This window comes from Uloborus diversus, chromosome 2 (assembly GCF_026930045.1).
Source record: "Uloborus diversus isolate 005 chromosome 2, Udiv.v.3.1, whole genome shotgun sequence".
NCBI classification, from domain to species: domain Eukaryota; kingdom Metazoa; phylum Arthropoda; class Arachnida; order Araneae; family Uloboridae; genus Uloborus; species Uloborus diversus.
Genome location: NC_072732.1, coordinates 124,503,347 through 124,522,878, shown reverse-complemented (window position 1 = coordinate 124,522,878; position 19,532 = coordinate 124,503,347). Strand labels below are relative to the sequence as shown.

The window sequence follows — 19,532 nt, the reverse complement described above, 5'->3', positions numbered from 1 at the left end:
AAATTAATTTCAATGCGTTTTAATAATTAGCATTTATTTTAAACTTTGCTAGAAATACTCATTAGTCAATGGAAAAGCTAAAACAAAAGCAAGTAAAAATTTAGTATTTTTAATTATCATACTATTAGATTATTTTTTTACATTGAAAAGTAAAAACAATACTGAAACTGTTTAATGGAGGAAAACGCACTGAGAATAAATAATTTGTTCAATTCCATTGTTTTACGTATTTCAAAACCAGCACGTAAGAAGGCATTATTTAGAAAACTGATTGTGTTTTATTCGCTCCCTTTCGAGTACTCCATAGTTTGAGTAAATATTATTCATTTAAAACCAAATTTTGGATTTCAAGCGATAAAATAAATTGCATCGAAAAAGCTTTCATAAACGTGTGATCGCATTTTACAAGATTTTAAATACATCTCAAGGTTTTATGCACGCACATTAAAAGAGCATCGTTTTTAGATTAAGGTTTAAATATTCGACTTTGAAACAAAATAGTGCTTAGAAAAACAAGTCCTTGAATTACAAAACAAAAAAGTATACAAATTTTGAGGGAGGTTTTAAAGAAATAAATTCAAGTGAATAAAAAAGTTGAACCCTTTGCATTTTTATCAAGAAAGGATACTACGGAAAATTAAAATGCATCCGGTTCTGTCACGACAGTCAAGAAAAAAAAATTCAAAAGTGAGTTGAAAATAGTTTACTATAGCAAAAGTAAAAACGCAACGCATTTACTTTCCCTAACCAAGCACCTTGAAAAAATAATTTGTTTTGCAACTTGATCTCTATGCAATATTTATATTCGAAACATTATGCACGTTTCAATGTTTTATCGTTTTGCCAAACTGAAAAATCTTCCGTTGAAAAAAGAAATCAATAGATTAAACTTGGAAAGACTGCTAAAATTAAAAATTTTCTCTTCGATTGGCTTATTGCAAGTAAAATTCAAACCAAGGGACTTTATAAAAACAATTTCGAACAAAGAAAAAGCTATTATAATTTGCGGACGAAAATATGTATAAGACACAATGACAAGGTTTTGTCTTATTCCATTCGTAGCTAATTTGATTTAAAAAAATGCCTAAATTTCGTGAACCATTAATAGCTGAAGTTCAAACCAATGGCAATTTCGAACAAAACCAGAGCTTCTGATTTACGAAATGAAATGCGATAAAACTGAATCACATTGACAAGGATTAATCTCATTTCCTCTGCAGCTAATTTAATAGAAAATTGCTAAATTATAAAAGTCACTTTTAACTCCTTGAAAAACAAACAAAAAAAAGTTTTTTTAAGTAAACAATCTGAAGCAGCAATCAATTGCAATTGCTTACTAGTATTTAAAGTCCAATGACACACAAGGCAGCGTAGTTATAAACACATATTTACAATGCTATAAATTAATTAAATGAACTAAAGCTTAGAACATGCAACTACTTTTAACTCCACTAAAATATTCGCTTCTTTTACCTGAAAGTAGAACTATTACCAATGTCGCTTTCATGTTTCTTTCGTGAGTGTAAATGCCTTGAATCGTGAGCACCGTTTTGACTTCACAATATAAAGCAATTGTAATACCGCAAAAAAACTAAGCACTACGCCACCTACTTTCTTACTGTATACTGTTTAACTTTTGAGTAATTGAAGAGCTCGAGGAAAGAATGTGATATGCCACATGATGTGAGTTTTCAGTCGGCCAATTTCCAAAGTATAAAAAATATTTGTGGAATTTTTCAAAGGTATTATATGCATTTCTATATTTTGCAATACTGAAACCAGATATGTTTAACGTTTCAATTTTAGTTATGAGAAACAAAAATTTTGATCCCATAGTCACTCCTTGTGGCTTGTCACATTTCTTCCGCGAGCCCTTCAGGCGTTTTTGAGAATTTGAGTTATTTGGAATTAAAGAATCTGGTTGCAGAAGCAATTGGACGATGCGATGCTCGTCGCAGATTCTTGAAGTGCCCTGAAGACTATTTCTGAACTGGAAAGATACTTTTGGCCCAAATTTGAAAAATGTAAAATAGGATGAAACAGAAAAAAAATAGTTTTAAAAAATGCCCGAAATATATGTAGAAATCCTCGGTATCTCAAAGGTTGGATGCACTTGCTCTGGTAGCTACCTGAGCCTCAGTTTGTTATTTTATTTTCGAGATTTTTAATCTAAGTTTCACTCTTAATTTTTAAGCAAAGCATTTTGTTTTTGGCCATTCTTTCGCGTTACAACAAATCTAATGCTGGTTTACCTTGTTAACTATTTTTGGCTTTTTTAGTCTGTGTTGCATACTGTTAAAAAGAAAAAATCTGCTCGTAGATTAAAATATAGAATGAATTTCTCCTGGCTACAGGTGATAATATAGTACTGCAATAACTTGACTAAATAACCAATCGTATCGTTTAACTCAGACCCATATCATTACAAAATCCTTTTACTGTATTTTTATGTGTTTTCTTATTTATTACGTAATTTCCATCTTCAAAAAGAGATATCAATCAAGAAACAGAATAAACTGTGACGAGAAGTTTGTTTATTTATTTTATTTGTTTATACAGAAACTAAACAACTTCACATACAAAGAAGATTAATTACAACTTTGGACACACTCAAGAAAGATTTCCGACAAAAGTAAAGGAAATAGCACCCAGGGTAGTGGCGCATTTCAAATTTTTCGAAATTTAAGTCCGAAACGCATGGAACCTTGCACATGCTTTCATGCACATAATTTTGTTGCTTCTTGGAGGAGAGGAGGAGGGTATGACCTCCTCACTTCAGAGTCTTAATTTGTACGGCTCTTAAACCATGTGGGGATTTTTTTTTAATTATTTTTATTTTCCTGTATTTTATTTTATTTTTACTGGTTTTAATCATTTTTTAAAATTATATTTAGGTTCTCTTGTTTCCTTTCTTTTAAGCTATTTTATTTGATTAACAATTTTTTCATTCTTCATTTAATGTAAAACTAAGTTCTAGTACAAAAGAAATATAAAAACTTTCAATTCTGTGCTAAAAATATTTATTTCCTGAGTTCATAAAATGCATCACACTCAGTGAACTGAAGTGACACAACTTAAAAAAAATAATAATAATAAATAATAATAATAATAATGGCATTGAAGAAAATCAAGGTTGTATGCAGCAGGAAGAAGGGACACAGTGGGACAATTTTCAATTTTTTTTTTTTTTTTTTTTTTTTTTTTTGTACTTCCTTTATTTTTAGTTTTAAAGACATTTAAATTGCAGAACATGATTATTGAACTTTTCAGTTCTCACTGTTTTTTTTTTCTCCTTAATATTTTTAATACCTTTTAAAAAATATTATTTTACACGGTTTTCAAGTGGTCACACTGTGCCCAAGTGAGGGTACAGTGGGACAGTGCCTTGCATTCAGTGAGACATTGAGAAAGGCACATAAAGACAAGATACATTTTTCAACATATTGTTATTATTAAATAGAGATTGAGGTATATATTGTACACAGAAAATATGAAAACAATTTCTAAACGACAAGACTTTAAACTATTTTTAATAAAAAATTACGTGTGGGAGTTGAAAATTATTTGTAAAATAACGTTTGATGCATCTGAAATGATAAAATATGTCGTAATAAAAAAGAACATGAAATGATAAGATAATGGAAATGATAGAATAAAAGATAATCAAAACTTTTAACGTCGTTTTAACGTAGAAAACATCGATAGTCTTCAAGAAATTATAATATGTTTCTGTGTTGTTTATGGCTTGCCACAAGGCATTAGTTTTGGTCACTTCAGAGTGTTATTAGATGTTTCGAAACACAAAAACTCAAAATATTGTATTCAGATTACAATTTTTAAGAAGTATTTCTGAGTAATAATAGTATCAACATATAAATGGGCTTGTAAATGCGGTTTTTAGATGTACGTAAATCAATGTTCATTAATAATCGTAATTTAATTTTAAACCTTAATGCAGTAAAATATATGTACTTTGCGCTAAAACGCTTACTTTATAGTGGGGAATGTGAAAGGTACAATGAGACACTCCCACCCATTGGTATCCACATAATTGCATTTTTGAGCCAAGAGCCAAAAGTTGTGCAAAATTAATCAATGAAATAAAGAACATTACATGCATGCAATAAAGAAAGCTTCAACTTTAAATTAATTCACTGATTATTAAATAATAATTTATACCTCAAATTCAAAAACAAAAGAAAGAAAACCTTCGCATGTTTTTTCCAACAGCGATAGCAAAAATTAAAAAGGCTGCAGCTTCTCCACAGGTTGAATTGTAGCAATGGCTAGTCTCTACGATTTTGTCATTTGGGTTAACTAAAGCATAGCATATATTTTTTTAATTTTTAGTGTTAGAATTCTGGGAAAAATTCCATTTTTCCTACTATACCCCCCGAGACACTGTGCCCCCCTCTCCCCCACTGCTTTCAACTGATTTAATCTAAAGTACTACAATAAGAGCAAAACATTTAAGTTTGAATTTTTTTCCTCTAAACTATGAAAAATTATTGGTATATCATTAATGATTGTATACTCATACGTCACTGAGCACCAGTTACGTAGACTAACTTTGTGCGTGTTTCAATTCGAGAATGAGCATTAAAATCAATAATTTGTAATTTTGTTTTGATTTTATTAATTTTTGAGCTGTTTCACTTCTGTTGCCGGCGCTAGATATGTGATGTGTATACTCGACAAGCTGAAGTTCTGCTTATTTTGTTTCATTAATTACTTAATGTTTCTTGTGTATTGCTAAAAAATAAAATAAAATAAAATAAAAAGAAAAAAAACTACAATTTTAGTATAAAGGAAAAATAGCAAAAACTTTCAAATTCGCAAAGAAAATATTTTCTTAATACATAAATGTTCTGTTTATACTCTACAAAATTAAAACTCAAGAAAGAATTCTGAAACAAACTGGTTCAGTAAATAACAAAATGGGCTCTCAAACATAAATATGAGGTTTAATGTAATGAAAAAGTAAACAAGAACGCTAGAAACAAGACAAATGCAGATACAAAATGTTTCACACTATGACCACAATGTTTTTCAGTGTCTTGGCAAATGTAGTTATGATAGCTTCTGTAAGTAGACATAACTGTATTCTGGAACTCTGTTGTATTTGTTGGACATACATTCATTTCTTCTCTGAGGCACTTTTGTGTCTTTAAATTTGAACTAAAATCAAATACCAAGTGTTACAAGCATGAAAAATAACATTATGTACCGTGAAGTACTAATTACACCAAACATATTAACGTTAAATAATGCTTATTTATGAAATTAGAAATGTTTTGGTTTTAATCTATACCTTGAAGAAAGAACTACCAATGTCAGATTTTAACCAAATTTAGAATAATTTTAATAATAGAAATCTGTCCACGAATTGGTAAATTTTTCGGTGCAACAACAACCTATGTGTGCAGCTCCTTATTATTGGGTTATATAGTAATCAAATTTACCTAACTCCTATAATCTTTGTTTTTTCTACATTCAGTATTTTTATTTACAGCTTAAATATCTAATTGTAATTGGGTCATTCCATGTAAAATCAACAACGCAGTTGACCTGACCATGTCAGATTTTCATAAAAGAAATATTACTTTTTAAAATCTTAAAGTTAGATATAATTTTTTTTAATCTATCATTAATAATTAATGAGTAAATATTTTTTTTAATTCGTTTAATAGTTCTTTTTTTTAACATTCCAACAGTGCTTTAAAAAATGTTGAGTTCTATGGAAGCTACAGCAGAAAATTATAAACACTTTAATTTAATAGAGATTTAAATTTTTATTTTTCTTAAATATTTTCACAAAATTTTAAAATTTGAAAATTGAATAATTTAAAGATAGCGTCCTTTAAACGTTTTTAAAAAACATTTATTTTTTAATATATTCTAATGAATACATCTAAAAAAATTTTAGAATAGCACCAGGGATGGACCTGCAGTTATAGCAAATAATGTGAGAACTAAGAAATTAAACCTTTGTACAAAGAAGTAAATGGTAATCAACATTGTATTTAAAAGGTGTTCCCTGTAACTCCGAAACACATTTTGGCTATCTGCTAAATATACTAATTTTGTGTGTTAAAACGTTGTTGATACCATTTAATGTGAGAAATATTTTGAAATTTTTTCTAAAATTTTGCTTCAAAATGTTATTAATTCAAGTCATATAGAAACTACACAGTAGGGTGGTTGGAAAATATCGATTTTCTTATTTCGGAATTGCGTTACCTCTCAAATTTTATAGTTTGGTATTCTCAATTGGAGAAAAATATTAAAAAAAAAAAAATTCTAAGTTGACATCTTCAGTTAGCGCACTAGGCTGAAAGTTTGAAAAAGTATGTTAAAAATTGAATTTTTCAAAAAATAATAAAATTAGTTTTTTATACTTTTATAAGGCAACAGCCATAAATTGTCAGTATATAGCGGATTTTGAACCTAAAAAATTATTTTATCGCTTTTACATAAGATCTTTCGTTTGCGCATATGCCTTAAATGTGGCTAAAATATCCTGAAATTTGAAGCCCGGAAGAAAAATAAAGTAATGAAACATTGCCTAATGCCCTGAACAATTTAAAAAAATAAAGCTTTTAAAAGATGCCTCAACTGGCGAAACCTTTTTGGGATACTTGTCGCGACCAGTTGGATAATTCACTTGAGGAGTTTGAATTTAGTGTGATGAACACAGGTGAAGTTTGCGTAAGAACAATAAGCTTGCCTACAAAGAAATGGCGGACGACCTTAAAGCGAAACATCATTTGTATTGTTTGTAATAGGTAGAATCTGCCAGAAGCACCGAATAGTAAGAGGCATGGTTGGGCTAAGCCTATCTGTTTCAAAATAACAAACAAACAATTACAAATGATGTTCATCCTTCAAGGTCATCCGCCTTCTTTTCGTGGTCAAGCTATACCTGTCCCATACTAAGTTCCTGACAGTATGCAATCACTTTAGCGTACAATCCGCGCCATAAATCAAGAAATTTTTAAACGCAGCTTTTCACTTTTCAAGCGAATGTGAAGTAAGTAAAATAGTGAAACTTTCTAAAAACTATAAAAATCTTACCAACAAAGAGATTTAGCATCAGTTTTGCCTTCGCTGGAATATTTTTTAACGCAATTTCGCCTTCGCATAATTTGCTTGTTGTAACAATGACTGGAGTTTAAAAATTCTGGAAAGAAAAGAAAGAAATCAGAAGCTAAATAATGCAGATCCAGAAGCATGAAAGTTTTGAGTAGTAAAAGACAAGTTTTTAAATAATAAAAAAGTGTTTGGAACTTGCTACAGATCAACATAACTCTCCTGACCTACTGTTTTATCATTAACTGATTAATTTTTAGATTGGTAACACTGAAAAAATCTTTATGAACTTTTCTCTGAAGGTTATTAGTAAACTCAAGCTCTTACAAAAAGTGCGAAGGGACTACAATTCCACTATACTTGTTCGTTTTTACAGTGTGCTCGTAAAGGGTTCGTGAACAAATCAGAAAACTCATACATACCTACTTTGTTTTGGTTTTTAAAATTATTCCTTTACAGTAGCAAAGAAATTGTTTAATTTCCTTGGAACTGTCTAAGGGTTCAAAGAAGGGTAACTAGACTAGTAAAGGGACTGTCAGATTTATATTATGATACCAGACTTAATAGGCTTAATATGTATAGCCTGGAGAAAAGGAGAATCAGAGGGGACATGATTCAGTTGTTTAAATTTATCAAAATGAATGATGTTAATGGATTAAATTTTTGCTGCACAGAAACCAGGACAAGGGGTCATTGTTTTAAGCTATTCAAGTATCAGGCTAACCTGGAAATAAGGGAAAACTACTACTTTAGTAGGGTTGTGGGCACTTGGAACAGCTTACCGGAAGAGGTGGTAATGAGCAAGGAGGTGGATAGCATTAAGAGGGCCATTGATCTTCATTGGGGATTAATAAATTAACTAGAACTAGCCTAGCTCGGCCACGAGCCTGTTGCTGGTCGTTACATTTGTATTTGTATTATTATTCTTCGGACACTACTCTGTTGAGCTTCAATGTTAAGCCCTATCTACTACGTGTTGACTGTTTCTATAGCCATGATTGGCTGCCACTCCTGATGTCGTCTATGAGGAACCACGCTTTAAGGTAGTGTATTTTCATTTTCGTCAAACGTGTTAGTTTGATGTTCATGTCTTGTTTGAATAAAAAGATCCTGTGCTTCTACAACACTGCATCTGCAAACTTATTTTTTTGTTTTCAACAAACTCATGGTAAAAAAAAAACTTCATCATTTGCAACCCTGGTTCGAAATTTTAAAAAAGTTTTCATGTACACTAAACCAATATTTTGGGGGTGATTGGGGTGTGATGCACTACCAACTTTTGATTGACTTCGAAGTGTCACAGGAATTTTTCCAAGCAAGCATTAAATGAGCAGGAGGTCTGTCATTTGAAATTTAGTGAATCGCATAAATATTGCTCGCTAGACCCGGATTTTCTTGTTAAAAGTGAGTTATACTCCCATTGAATCAATTTTGTACTAACTTCGTGTGTCTGTTTTTCTCGCTAAACAAAGATTCTCATTAAATCAGCACTCGTTAAAATCTTGTGTAACTGTAGTTATTTCTGAGTCAGTAGCTTTGACAAGAAATGTACGATATGTCCACAGAAAAAAAAACAATTTAAGCGGACTCGTCATTGGACGATCAAAACGGGAGGAAACACGCCCCCCCCCCCCCTGGATTGTAAAATCTGTCAACTCTTAACAACTCGAAGTCCCAAGAGACCGGCTAAAATGTTCGAGATATTGGTAGTTCGAATAATTGGAAGTTTCCACAACAGTTTCAAGAGTTTGGGACCCAAGACTTTGAGATAAAGGAAGATTCGAGCTATAAACTTCTAGTTATCGAGATCCGACTGTATTGTAATATGCATTTCGCATGTATTGTGATGCTTTTATACACGAATATACTGAATAAATGCTTTTTGCCCCTTCCACTGGAAATTTTGAAATGACGGGTCTGGGTTTTAATCATATTCAGTAAACAAAAGAACCTCTCATAACTAAACTCTTTGAGTCCTTTGGAATCCATGGGAGGGCCTTGGCCTGGATTTACGACTTTTTGAGAAACAGATTCATCCGGGTAAAGTTCAACAACACTTTGTCGGAGAGCTTTGGGCTTTCTCAGGGTGTTCCTCAGGGATCTGTTCTGAGCCCAACCCTATTCTCATTATTTATAGCTGGAATTGAGAGAGAGGTTTCGAAAAGATGCGAACTGAGGTTGTTCGCAGACGATTTAGTGCTATGGGATTCTGGCCCTGACATCCATAAATTGGAACATTGCATCAACTCTACACTCAATGAAGTGTGTGGTTTTGCAGAGGGTCACAAATTGTGTTTTAACCCTTCCAAATCTACAGTTAGTTTCTTTACAACAAATAGGAGACTTCTTAACTATCAGCCAAAAATCTATATGAATGCTCATCCGCTTGCGGTGGAAAAGCACACTAAATACTTGGGTTTTGTTCTGGACAGCGAAGTTACTTGCAATAGACATATCGATCACTTAATACAAAAAAGCAAAAAACGCTTAATGATCTTAAAATATATTTCAGGGCGCGACTGGGGTGCCGACTCTAAAACTCTCAGAACTACTTACATGGCCCTAATAAGGCCTATTCTAGAATACGGCTTTCCAGTCTACAGCTGTGCCTCAAACACCAACTTACAAAAGCTTGAAAGGGTACAGCTTAGTGCGGCTCGTATTATTACAGGATACAACTTCGTAATAGTTGCCCAAATGAGATAGTACTATATGAGGCCGATCTGCAACCTCTCAGCCTTAGGAGAAAAACTAATTTGATGAAATATTTCTCAAAGCTCACCAGTTATGGGACCCAGAATCGAACGTCTGAGTTCTTGTTGAGGTGGACCAACAATAAAAGATTAAAGAAAAATAGCCCTTTAAGCTTGGCTGACTCAGACAACTTGATCCCAAAAAATGTAATTCAGCATAGTTTGAAACAAAGCATTAATCCCTCAATTGGTTTAAACAGAGTCTACTTCCACACAGATCTTCTTTCCCAGGTGAACAAGAAATCAGATGACCGGCCTATTTGAAACAATTGGCTTTAGAAGTGATAAACAATATCCCTGAGGACTCTATTATAATGTATACGGATGGTAGTAAGGATGAACGTAACTGCTCTGGTAGTGGTGTTTATGTTTTTTCTAAGGGTGTGCAACAAAATTAAGCAGAAGAAATCCAGACTGTTGCTCAGTGTTTAGAAGCGAGCTTATTGCTATCGATGAGGGGCTCGGTTCAATTTTGTCTTCTCCCGGCTCTTCAGCCATTTGGATTCTGTCAGATAGCCGAAGTTCCCTCCAGTACCTTTCTAATTGGCATAAAGTGGGTGATGGTACTGGTGTTTCTATTATTAACAAACTGGAGCATATTTCTTCTTTTCGAGAGGTGCATTTTCAGTGAATTCCATCTCACGTTGATGTACACGGTAACGAGATGGCCGATATCTTGGCTAAAAAAGGGACTGGTGAACCACTTTATACACCTGATTCTTTGACTTACTTGGAGCTATTTTCTAAGGCTAAAAGAGATGCAAAGTCCTCCTGGACTGTCCCTCCTACCCATAATTGGTACCAGGCGAAGTGCCCGGGAGGTGCATTATCTCTCAAGTGTGGTAGGCGAGATCAGACGACCATCACTAGGCTCATTAGTGGGCACCTAAAATCATTGACTTATTGCAATGAAAAAAAGACTTTTCCAACCTGTGTGAAGTGTGCCGACCATCAGGCCACCCCCGAACATATACTAAATTGTCTGGGACTTTCAAGATTGGATCTTTTGGCTGATCCAATGTTGGTGTTGGATTTTTTGAGAGTGACGAATTTTATAGACCTGGTTTGCAACACCTGGAGCCTTGTTGTACTTCATAGCTTTAAAAAGTTTGAGTAAGAAGACTTTTTACATATTTCTACTATTAATGAAGGTCAATATCTGCATCTAAAGTAAATATTTATTTAAGAGAAGACACAGCATTTGTTTTAAACAATTTAGAAGTTACAGAAAAACTTAGCCACTCCATTTGTCTATTTATCTCCGGAGCTTCAGTAGTATTTTTTTCAGCTCACCGTCTTACATTTGGAAGCTGCTGTAATGCTAACTTCATAGCTATTGCATCACAGTGCTCATGAATCTTGATGGTATAATTTTAGGGCGATTTCATAGCTTTCCTCAAACTTACTTACATTTTAGGCATTTCGTGATTCATCTTCAGAAGCCCTCAAGATTAAATTAATCTTTTTTTACAATTCAGGCTATCGTCAACTTTTGGTCAATATACTCAAACTTCAACGTTCATTTAGTGTATCTATAAATTTACATAGGAATAATAATAATGATAATAATAATAATAATAATAAATTCTAGAAAAGCATTCGGTATTGTACAAATTTTCTTTATTATTTATTATTAGTTATTTTATCATCATTATTATTATTTGTATTGTTTTCCTTATTGTGTTATTTAAAATTTATTAAGCAGTTTAAATTATATGATATGTTTCTTATCGTTCAAAGTGTTTTTTAAAACTTTTTTTCTTAACGTGAGAGCCAAACTGCTGAAAAAACCTTTTAGTAAATTTTTGAATACTTACTTATTTGCTCTTGCGAATTATTAGTACATAGCTGCTGTATTAAAACGGATGCATTCTTTAGACCAAAAGGTGTACTTGCGCCGTAACAGGAGGTTGGAATTTTTCCTAAACACTCTATAGTACTGTTAGACAACCTAAAAAATAAAAACACTGATATGAATATTTTCCAAAAAAAAGGAAAGAGCTTACTTTTTGTAATTCACAATATTAGACATTAGTAGAAGCACCAATCACAGAACATAGCATGCAAAGCAAAACTTATGGAGAAACCAAATCAAAATTTTTAAGCAAAATCAAAATTGCTCATTTAAGGAAAAGGCCAATAGTAAAGGTCAATCAGTCTATAAACCACGAGTCAGTAACTTTGAGCAACAGTTTTAGTTATACTACACATGGGATAGTTGTACATTCAGGTTAAAATTTTATGGGATGAGATATAATCAATATCCTTATTTAAACGGTCTTAAAATTGATATACAATTTTAAGACCGTTCAAGTTTCAAGATTAATTACTCTATAAGCTTCGAGTCAGTAACAAATTCAGCTTAGAATTCCATGGGATCTAGTCAAGTTACTTAATTAAATGGTCCCAAATTTGGCAACTTTGAAATAAATAATTTTAAAAAAAAGATAGTTGGTAATAATTTACTTAAGAATGGCAAACTATTTCTGATTAAATTCAAACCTAATATTAAACTAATTTTCCCCACGAAGAAGATAAAATAAAGTGAGATTAATGCTCTTACGTGAGAAGTAAGTGCATTAGAACCATAGGAAAGTTGCTAACTTTCGTCATATCTATAAGCACACATATTTTTGTCTTGCCCCTTGTAACTCCAAAGCACATGTCTGAAAGGTTTTTCAAATCTGGACTTCTTTTTTTTTTTTTTTTTTTGACGCTATATTTATATTTTTACTTTTTAGTCCTCACTCATTTATTTATTTTTTTAAGTTTATTACTTAGTAGTGTATGTACAAAGTTCTACTGTAATTAATTACTCAATTTCTAATCCAACTGCAATCCTCTTTCTAAAATACAGCATTGATTTATAATCATTATAAAGTCAATAAAATTAAAAAGTTAAAAACCTCCGACTGAGTCGCAAATGTAGAATCAAAAGGGAAAATTTAAAATCCTGTTAAGGGAACAAGGGACTTTTGAATTTTACTTTTCAATTTTATAATTTTACACCATGTATTTGAAGTAATAGAACAAAAATAATATTTTCATATCAATATTAGACATTTTAAATGTTAATTTAAAAATTTTAGTGTTAAAAAAGGTGTTTTGTGAGGCATATGGAACGCAACATGGGCAGAATTGAAAACACTCCAGGCGCAATTCATGTAAACGAAAACCAACAATATTTTTTTTCCAGATGTAGTTTATCCGTATGAACATAAATGGGCATTGAATTCAATCTATGTGCGTATATAAACTAGAAAAAAAAAAAAGCAAATTATGAATAGAATTTTACGTTTTTTTAATACGTATGCTACTTTGCTAACAGCGGATAAATAGTAAATTTTTGTATTTGGGTAAAGTAATGCCCAGTTTTATGAAGTATAAGACTGTTAATGTGCTCAAAAAATTTTGAAGCGATACAGTGAAAAATAATGCGGTGGGAGCATTTCGAGCCAAAAATGATGATTAAAAACGTGTAAACAAAAATCAGCTGATACTTTTATCCCTTTAAATACCACGCCCCCTTTTTTAAAAATGTAAATAAAATGCGTAAAAATCATAATATCGCAAAAATGAAAATGGATTATCAAAGCTGGTACTAAGCTCTATTTTTTTGGCGCAAAAACATTTTTTGTGAAATTTGGTTGATTTTCCGAATGTATAAAGTCCCTTGTCCCCTTAAAAGCCTTATTCTACTAAAAATCAATTGCAAATATTTTATTTGTTAACGAATCGAAGTTGGAAACAGATAAAAATATTTTATCATTGCATTTTCTTTCCAATTGCGTAAATAAAAGGCTTAACCGTATTTAAATCTGCTAAAAAAACCTTATAATTCGAATTTCTACATATCACGGAAGTTCCAAACACATTCTATCATAGGCAGATAAAATTACTCTTTATTTTGGTACTAAATTTTTAAATATGTTTTCACTGCTAAAATTGCGAAAAACCTTTTAGAAGTTTTTAATATAGTATCGAAGACGCAACCTAGCTAAGAACACTCTCGATCAACTCTCTTTTCGAACAAAAATTCTTTTTTCAAAATCGGTCCATCCGTTCAGGCTCTAGAGTTCCACCAGACACGTCAAACTTATAACCCCTTTGTTTGTGGTGGGTAAAAATAGCAAAAGAAGCAGATGAATTCTGCATAATGTTACATTATGCTAACCGCACATAGGGAGATAAAAATAAGCCTGTATTTAAAAACAATTACAAGACCCAGGTGTATGTAAGCTGTGTCCAAAGCTACATCTCTTACAATGGACAATTGTAGCTGTGTCTAGAATTTCCTTTTTTTTTTCTGTAGAAAAGTTAGAACGAAATAAACAATGTACATAAATATTTTGCCATTTTGTGCATCATTATGTTCAAAAATAATAGCATAATTTTAAGTAAAAATGGTACAAAAAAATATATTCATCACGTCGACAAATGAATCCAGTGTCCCTAGAGCTAGGGAGATTTGACCGAACACCAAGGGAGACAGGACCGTCCCTCATGAATGTAAGAAGACTCATAGATATTGAAATCAAAAACGCAGGTTTGGTGGTGTTTTTTGCTTTAGTAAGTGATACTTGAAGTGAATGAACAAATGTTCAATCTTTAGGTGAAGCGTTTCAGATTTTTTTATAATTAATCTTATTGCGCATCAGCAGAAAAGCAGAATTGTAATTCGAAACTTTATCAATTATGACTTAAACAATATTTCAGATATTTTATTAAGAAACAAATCATTGGGCTTAAAGATCATTGGTATTTTAGTTACTTGTCAAATAAAAACAATTTATTAGACCAAAATATTTTAGTTATTCTTTAAGTAAAAAAAAAAATCCCCCCTTTAAATTCACAATATTAAAGTTATTGCGAAATTAAAGCATATCATTAAGTTCTAAAAGTTAAGCATATCTTAAGTTCTATCATTAAGTTCTATAATCAAAATATTTTAGCTATTCATAAACAAAAATTCCTTCAAAAAACATCAAATTATTCTTTGGGTCAAGTTTTCCTAGTTAGCTTGGGTAAAAGTAGCTTTCTCTTGTTTACCTTAAATTTTTAGCAACTTAGATCAGTTAAATCAAATCATCACGCCTCAATCACAATATAGTATCTATTCAAAAATAAAATATTATTGAAAAACCATTAAATTAGTCTTTTAGTCAAGTCTCCCAAGTTAACTTGGGCCAAAAGCCACCTAGTTAACTTGGGGCCAAAGCTCCCTAGTTAACTTGGGACCAAAGCTCCCTAGTTAGCTTTCTTTAGTTAACCTTAAATTTTTAGTAGCTTAAAGTTACATAAAACTACTGTATATCAATAGATAGCTATATATATATATATATATATATATATAGAAAAGTGACTAAAACAAGTATACCTTTAAACTTTATTTCCCTCAAAACTGGAGGATAAAATCTAAAATTCCGGAATCTCCAAAATTTACGTTTTAGGTGCAGTATCATTTAACCCTGAATTTTTTGAAAACCACTGATAATTCTGAAATGGCTTGTCATTGAAAAATACTGTAGTTTGACTGTTCAACCAATAATAAAACTAAAATGTTCCCTAAATATCCTTTTCATGGAAAAAATCCTCATGGGTCAAGTCTCCCAATTAGTCAAACCTCTCTAGTCTCCCTTGATCTTGAAACTAGACCATTCATATTAAAATCATTATTTTTTAGATCGTTAAATTACGAAAGTTGATCAGATTCCATGGGTTTCTAACATAATTCTAAAACTATACCACGCAGAATATAATTCCAGCTTTTGCTCAAAGTTTTTGTCATTGACTCAGAGCTTATAAAGTAAACCTAAAACATTGACTTTTTTTGTTTCAAACTTTTAATTTGAGACCATGTAATTTAAAAAGTTGATTAGATGCTATGAAATCTTTTATTGCTATGGGTTTTATTCCTAGAACTAAAACTACATCACACGGACTATAACTACAGCTGTATCTCAAAGTTTTTGATCCGTCGCGCACAGAGTTATGGCCCTGAAACTTGACCTTTTATTTTCAAAACCATTAACTTTAGAACTGTTTAACTATCAAGCCAAGAGAAACACATGCTCTTTTATGCTTTTCAGAGTACTAAACTATTTTAAGTAGTTAATCTTATGCTTATTTCCGAGGATCATTCGCGTCTTTAGCAGATATTCGGACACAAACAAGGCAATAAATGTAACGAAAATAGCATTTTCAATTGACTTTAGACCTCAAAGCCATGCGTGAGCCAGCTGCTTTTGAAGTAAAACAATCACATAATTAGCATCAACATTTGCGAACTTAAATTTGGCCCTCCACTCAAGAATCAACAAGTCAAATTTGAGAGAAAAGAAACTTCACTTTTCTTGTCGTAGTAGGTACTACTAACACTCCCAGAAATGTTTCCGAAAATTGAAGGCATCAACTATCTAACTTGTCCAACTTTAAAAAATGACTCCACAAATTCTGTTTGCTTTTGAAACAAGTAAAGAAAAAAGGGTTTGTTGTCTTGAAACTTACTTGCACGTAGAGTTAATTAAGACTGGACTGTCGTCATAATGAGCAGAAAAATTAGCTCCCAACGATGCAATACCGTGATAACAAGCATCATACGCTCGAAATATACACTCGATGGTTTGATTTCTAAAATCCTCTTTGGCCAGTGCACCTGCAAAATGTAATGTAACCCAATTTGTATCTGATGCTAAAAAATGGAAATTTCTATTTCAATGATTTCACAATTAGATTTACTCGTATAACAAGAATCATTTTGCCGGATAGTTTCAGTATTTGTTGATAATTTTTAATTATAACTTCCAAAGTTATGCAAGAACTACCTCGGATAAAAATGAGATGATTAGTTGAATTTAAAATAAAATATCATTTATTTGTAATGCGTAGTATTACTTGAGTTTTTATTCTTTCAAGAGCTGAAGCTTGCTTAGCCTGTAATTCGCTACAAAACATTATATGCTTAAAATACTGATTTTTTTTTTTTTTTTGTAAAAATAACAAAACTGTCTAATAGAAGTAACATAATATGGTTTGTTTTTGTGAATAACAACGCAGTCAGTTATATATCAGTTGGATAAAAATAAATATCCTTTTAATATCTTTCAAAGTTAATGTTTTTGTTTCCTCTGTCATTTTAAAGGTACCGTGGCGGTGCAAAAAACAGACTGATCAGTAATCGTGTGCATGAAGGATAGCCATTGAGTTCAAGAAATGGAGCTAAATGTTTTTTATACGAACGGGTTGGCAAAGACGTTAAGTATGTCTTTCTCTTTCTATATATTCTTATGTACTGTAGAGCATCGATTATCCGAAAATCTTTTGCCGAAACTTCTTTTATCCGACAGTGGTTTTCTTTTTTATTTATTACTAGTATCAATAAACATCATTTCATGGTCACCAGAGGAAGTCATTTCTGCTGCACAAGCACAGAGTTTCATCCACTTTTCTTTTTTTCTCAAACCCGGCAGAATTTTTTTGGAATTGTTTAAATTCTTCTGAATCGTAACATATTATTTAATTTGAAAAAAAAAAAAAAACAAATCTGAAACTAAAATATGGTTTTATTTAGTAATTATTTTTATCTGTGTATTTTTGTTTAAAATCAAAGAAAAAAAACATTGACTCAGCTGCCTTATTTTGAGCACAGTAAATATTAAAGTTTACTATAACATGCATTATAAAATTGACATCACATTTTTTGACATGTTTGACACTTATCAAACAAATCTACTGCTTATAACAATAGTAACACAAGTAAGCATCATTTTCAGTAGTTATTTTTTAAATGTAAATATGTTTCAGTTCAGAGCTCAAGTTCCTGCTGTCTCTTATTAGCAACTTTTAAGTACCATCTTTTTTCCGGATTTTTTTATTCACCGAAGTCATTCCGGTACAAATCACTTCGTTTAATCAAGGTTCTTACTGTAGTGGTTTTCAACCTAACTCTCGCAAGCCAAATGCGACCCATAGAGCTGTACCGTGTGACCCGTTAAGGATTGAAAACCACATTTGAGCCAAATCACTTCTTTAGTTTCCTAGACGCAGTCAAATAGTCACAATGTTACAAATTTGGAACCAAGCATTTAGATTTTTTTCCCAGCCGTTCCCATTTTTTGGGGACGGGTGAAAACTTTCCTTCTTTGCTTAAATTTAAAGAGGAAAAAATTAGAAACTAGTATCTGAAAAATCAGGGCTGCGGAATAGGGCTGATTTTTGGGGTAAAGGAGCCAGAGTCGAGAGTCGAAAGTTAAAAATTCCAAGATTCGGAGTCGGTGATTTTTCCTCTAAGTCTGCAACTCTACCAGTACTAGCGGAGTCAGATTCGGATTGATTTTGAGGTATAGGAGTCTGACTCGGAGTCGAGAGCTATAAAACTCGGTCGTTTTACCTCTGACCCCGCAACCCAGTGAAAAATCATTACAAAACTTCACATTGATACAGTAAGTATGAAGTAATGACATCAACAATTCTATGTTTACCCACGTTTCCCATTCTTATCCAGAATTCCCATTTCACACACATTTGAATTTCAATTGTGTTCTGGCCAGCGAGATTCTTCTTAATATGAAGTGCAACCCCCGGTTTAAAGAAAAGGTAGTGCACCACTGTTCTACTGTATTTCGTAAATGAAAAAAGTTTCATAAAGTATTCCACAATCTGAAACAAAAGAACATGCATACATCGCTTTGACACCTCAATGACAACTCTCTTAGTCTTGCTACAATATCACATGACTAAACAGCTTGTTTTCCCACTCCCAAGGGAGTTTGTCTCCATCAGAGAATATCGGGAAATATACATGTATATTCGGAAAATATATTATTAAAAAAAAACAATCTTCTCAAATAAATTCAAAAGGAAAATGATAAAATATAATAAGACACTTACCAATTGTTAAACTCAAAACAATAAACACTACGATGTTCGAGGATGCACCCATTCTCATTCAAATATAAAATAAATGAAGAGAATAGTTTGTAGTTGAAACACAGGTGATAAGAAAGCTTTAAAAATGATAACGTTATCACTTATTCCCATGTAAATACACCATACCTATGTTGCTTCACTTTCAATATGATTTCCACCTTTATCATGTGCTCTTGCGATTATACAATACCTAGAAAAGTGGCTTTCACTTTTTCTGTAGAAAGGTTTTGTATCCCAGTTGAAGTGGAAACTTTATGTAGCAATCATTTTTTGTCTGATTACCGTTGATTTGTCACAAAACGTTTTTCAATAGAACTTTCACCAGCGGAATCCTAAATGAAGTTTGACTGACATATTAATGCATTTATGTATCTAAGTGATTGATTGAGAATGAATCATGTTATTCAATCGTTTGTTTTTTTGGAAATTACATGATTTCAAAATCGGTTCCCACAGTAATTTGGAGTGAAGCCCTGAATCGTAGAATAAAGTAGTAACACGCCCGCCATCTTGGGGCTAAGCAATGCTTTCTCCATATGTCCACTATGGTAGCGTGTTTTGCTTCTTGATTGTGGTTTCTTATTAGCTCTATGTTCAGCAACAATCAAGAAGCAAAGCAGGCTGTTTCATCATTAGATTGTTTTTCGTCACTTAGAACTAATTGGATGGGTATTGTATTCAGGGCCGATGCACCGTCCCGCCAGGGCGCCTTCGTTTTATTTATATTTTTCTTTGTGCCCTCGAACTTGCGCGCCCTTTAAG

At 32.1% G+C, this 19,532-nt stretch overlaps 2 protein-coding genes across 2 annotated transcripts in view; both read right to left on the bottom strand.

Moving 5' to 3' along the window:
* Nucleotides 1–1,515, bottom strand: part of LOC129216523 (uncharacterized) — a 51,848-nt gene extending 50,333 nt beyond the window's left edge. The window contains exon 1 of the mRNA XM_054850737.1: nt 1,474–1,515. Coding sequence (XP_054706712.1) covers nt 1,474–1,507 — 34 coding nt within the window. The 5' untranslated portion in view covers nt 1,508–1,515. The remainder of the gene's footprint in view (nt 1–1,473) is intronic.
* Nucleotides 1,516–2,528: 1,013 nt separating this feature from the next.
* On the bottom strand, nt 2,529–18,905 carry LOC129217310 (uncharacterized). Its single transcript, XM_054851586.1, has 5 exons — nt 18,732–18,905; nt 16,350–16,497; nt 11,660–11,793; nt 7,075–7,180; nt 2,529–5,178 (listed from the first exon to the last, which is right to left on the bottom strand). The coding sequence occupies exons 1-5, from the start codon at nt 18,787–18,789 to the stop codon at nt 4,965–4,967; spliced, it is 660 nt and encodes a 219-aa protein (XP_054707561.1). The 5' UTR covers nt 18,790–18,905; the 3' UTR covers nt 2,529–4,964.
* Nucleotides 18,906–19,532: the final 627 nt, after the last annotated feature.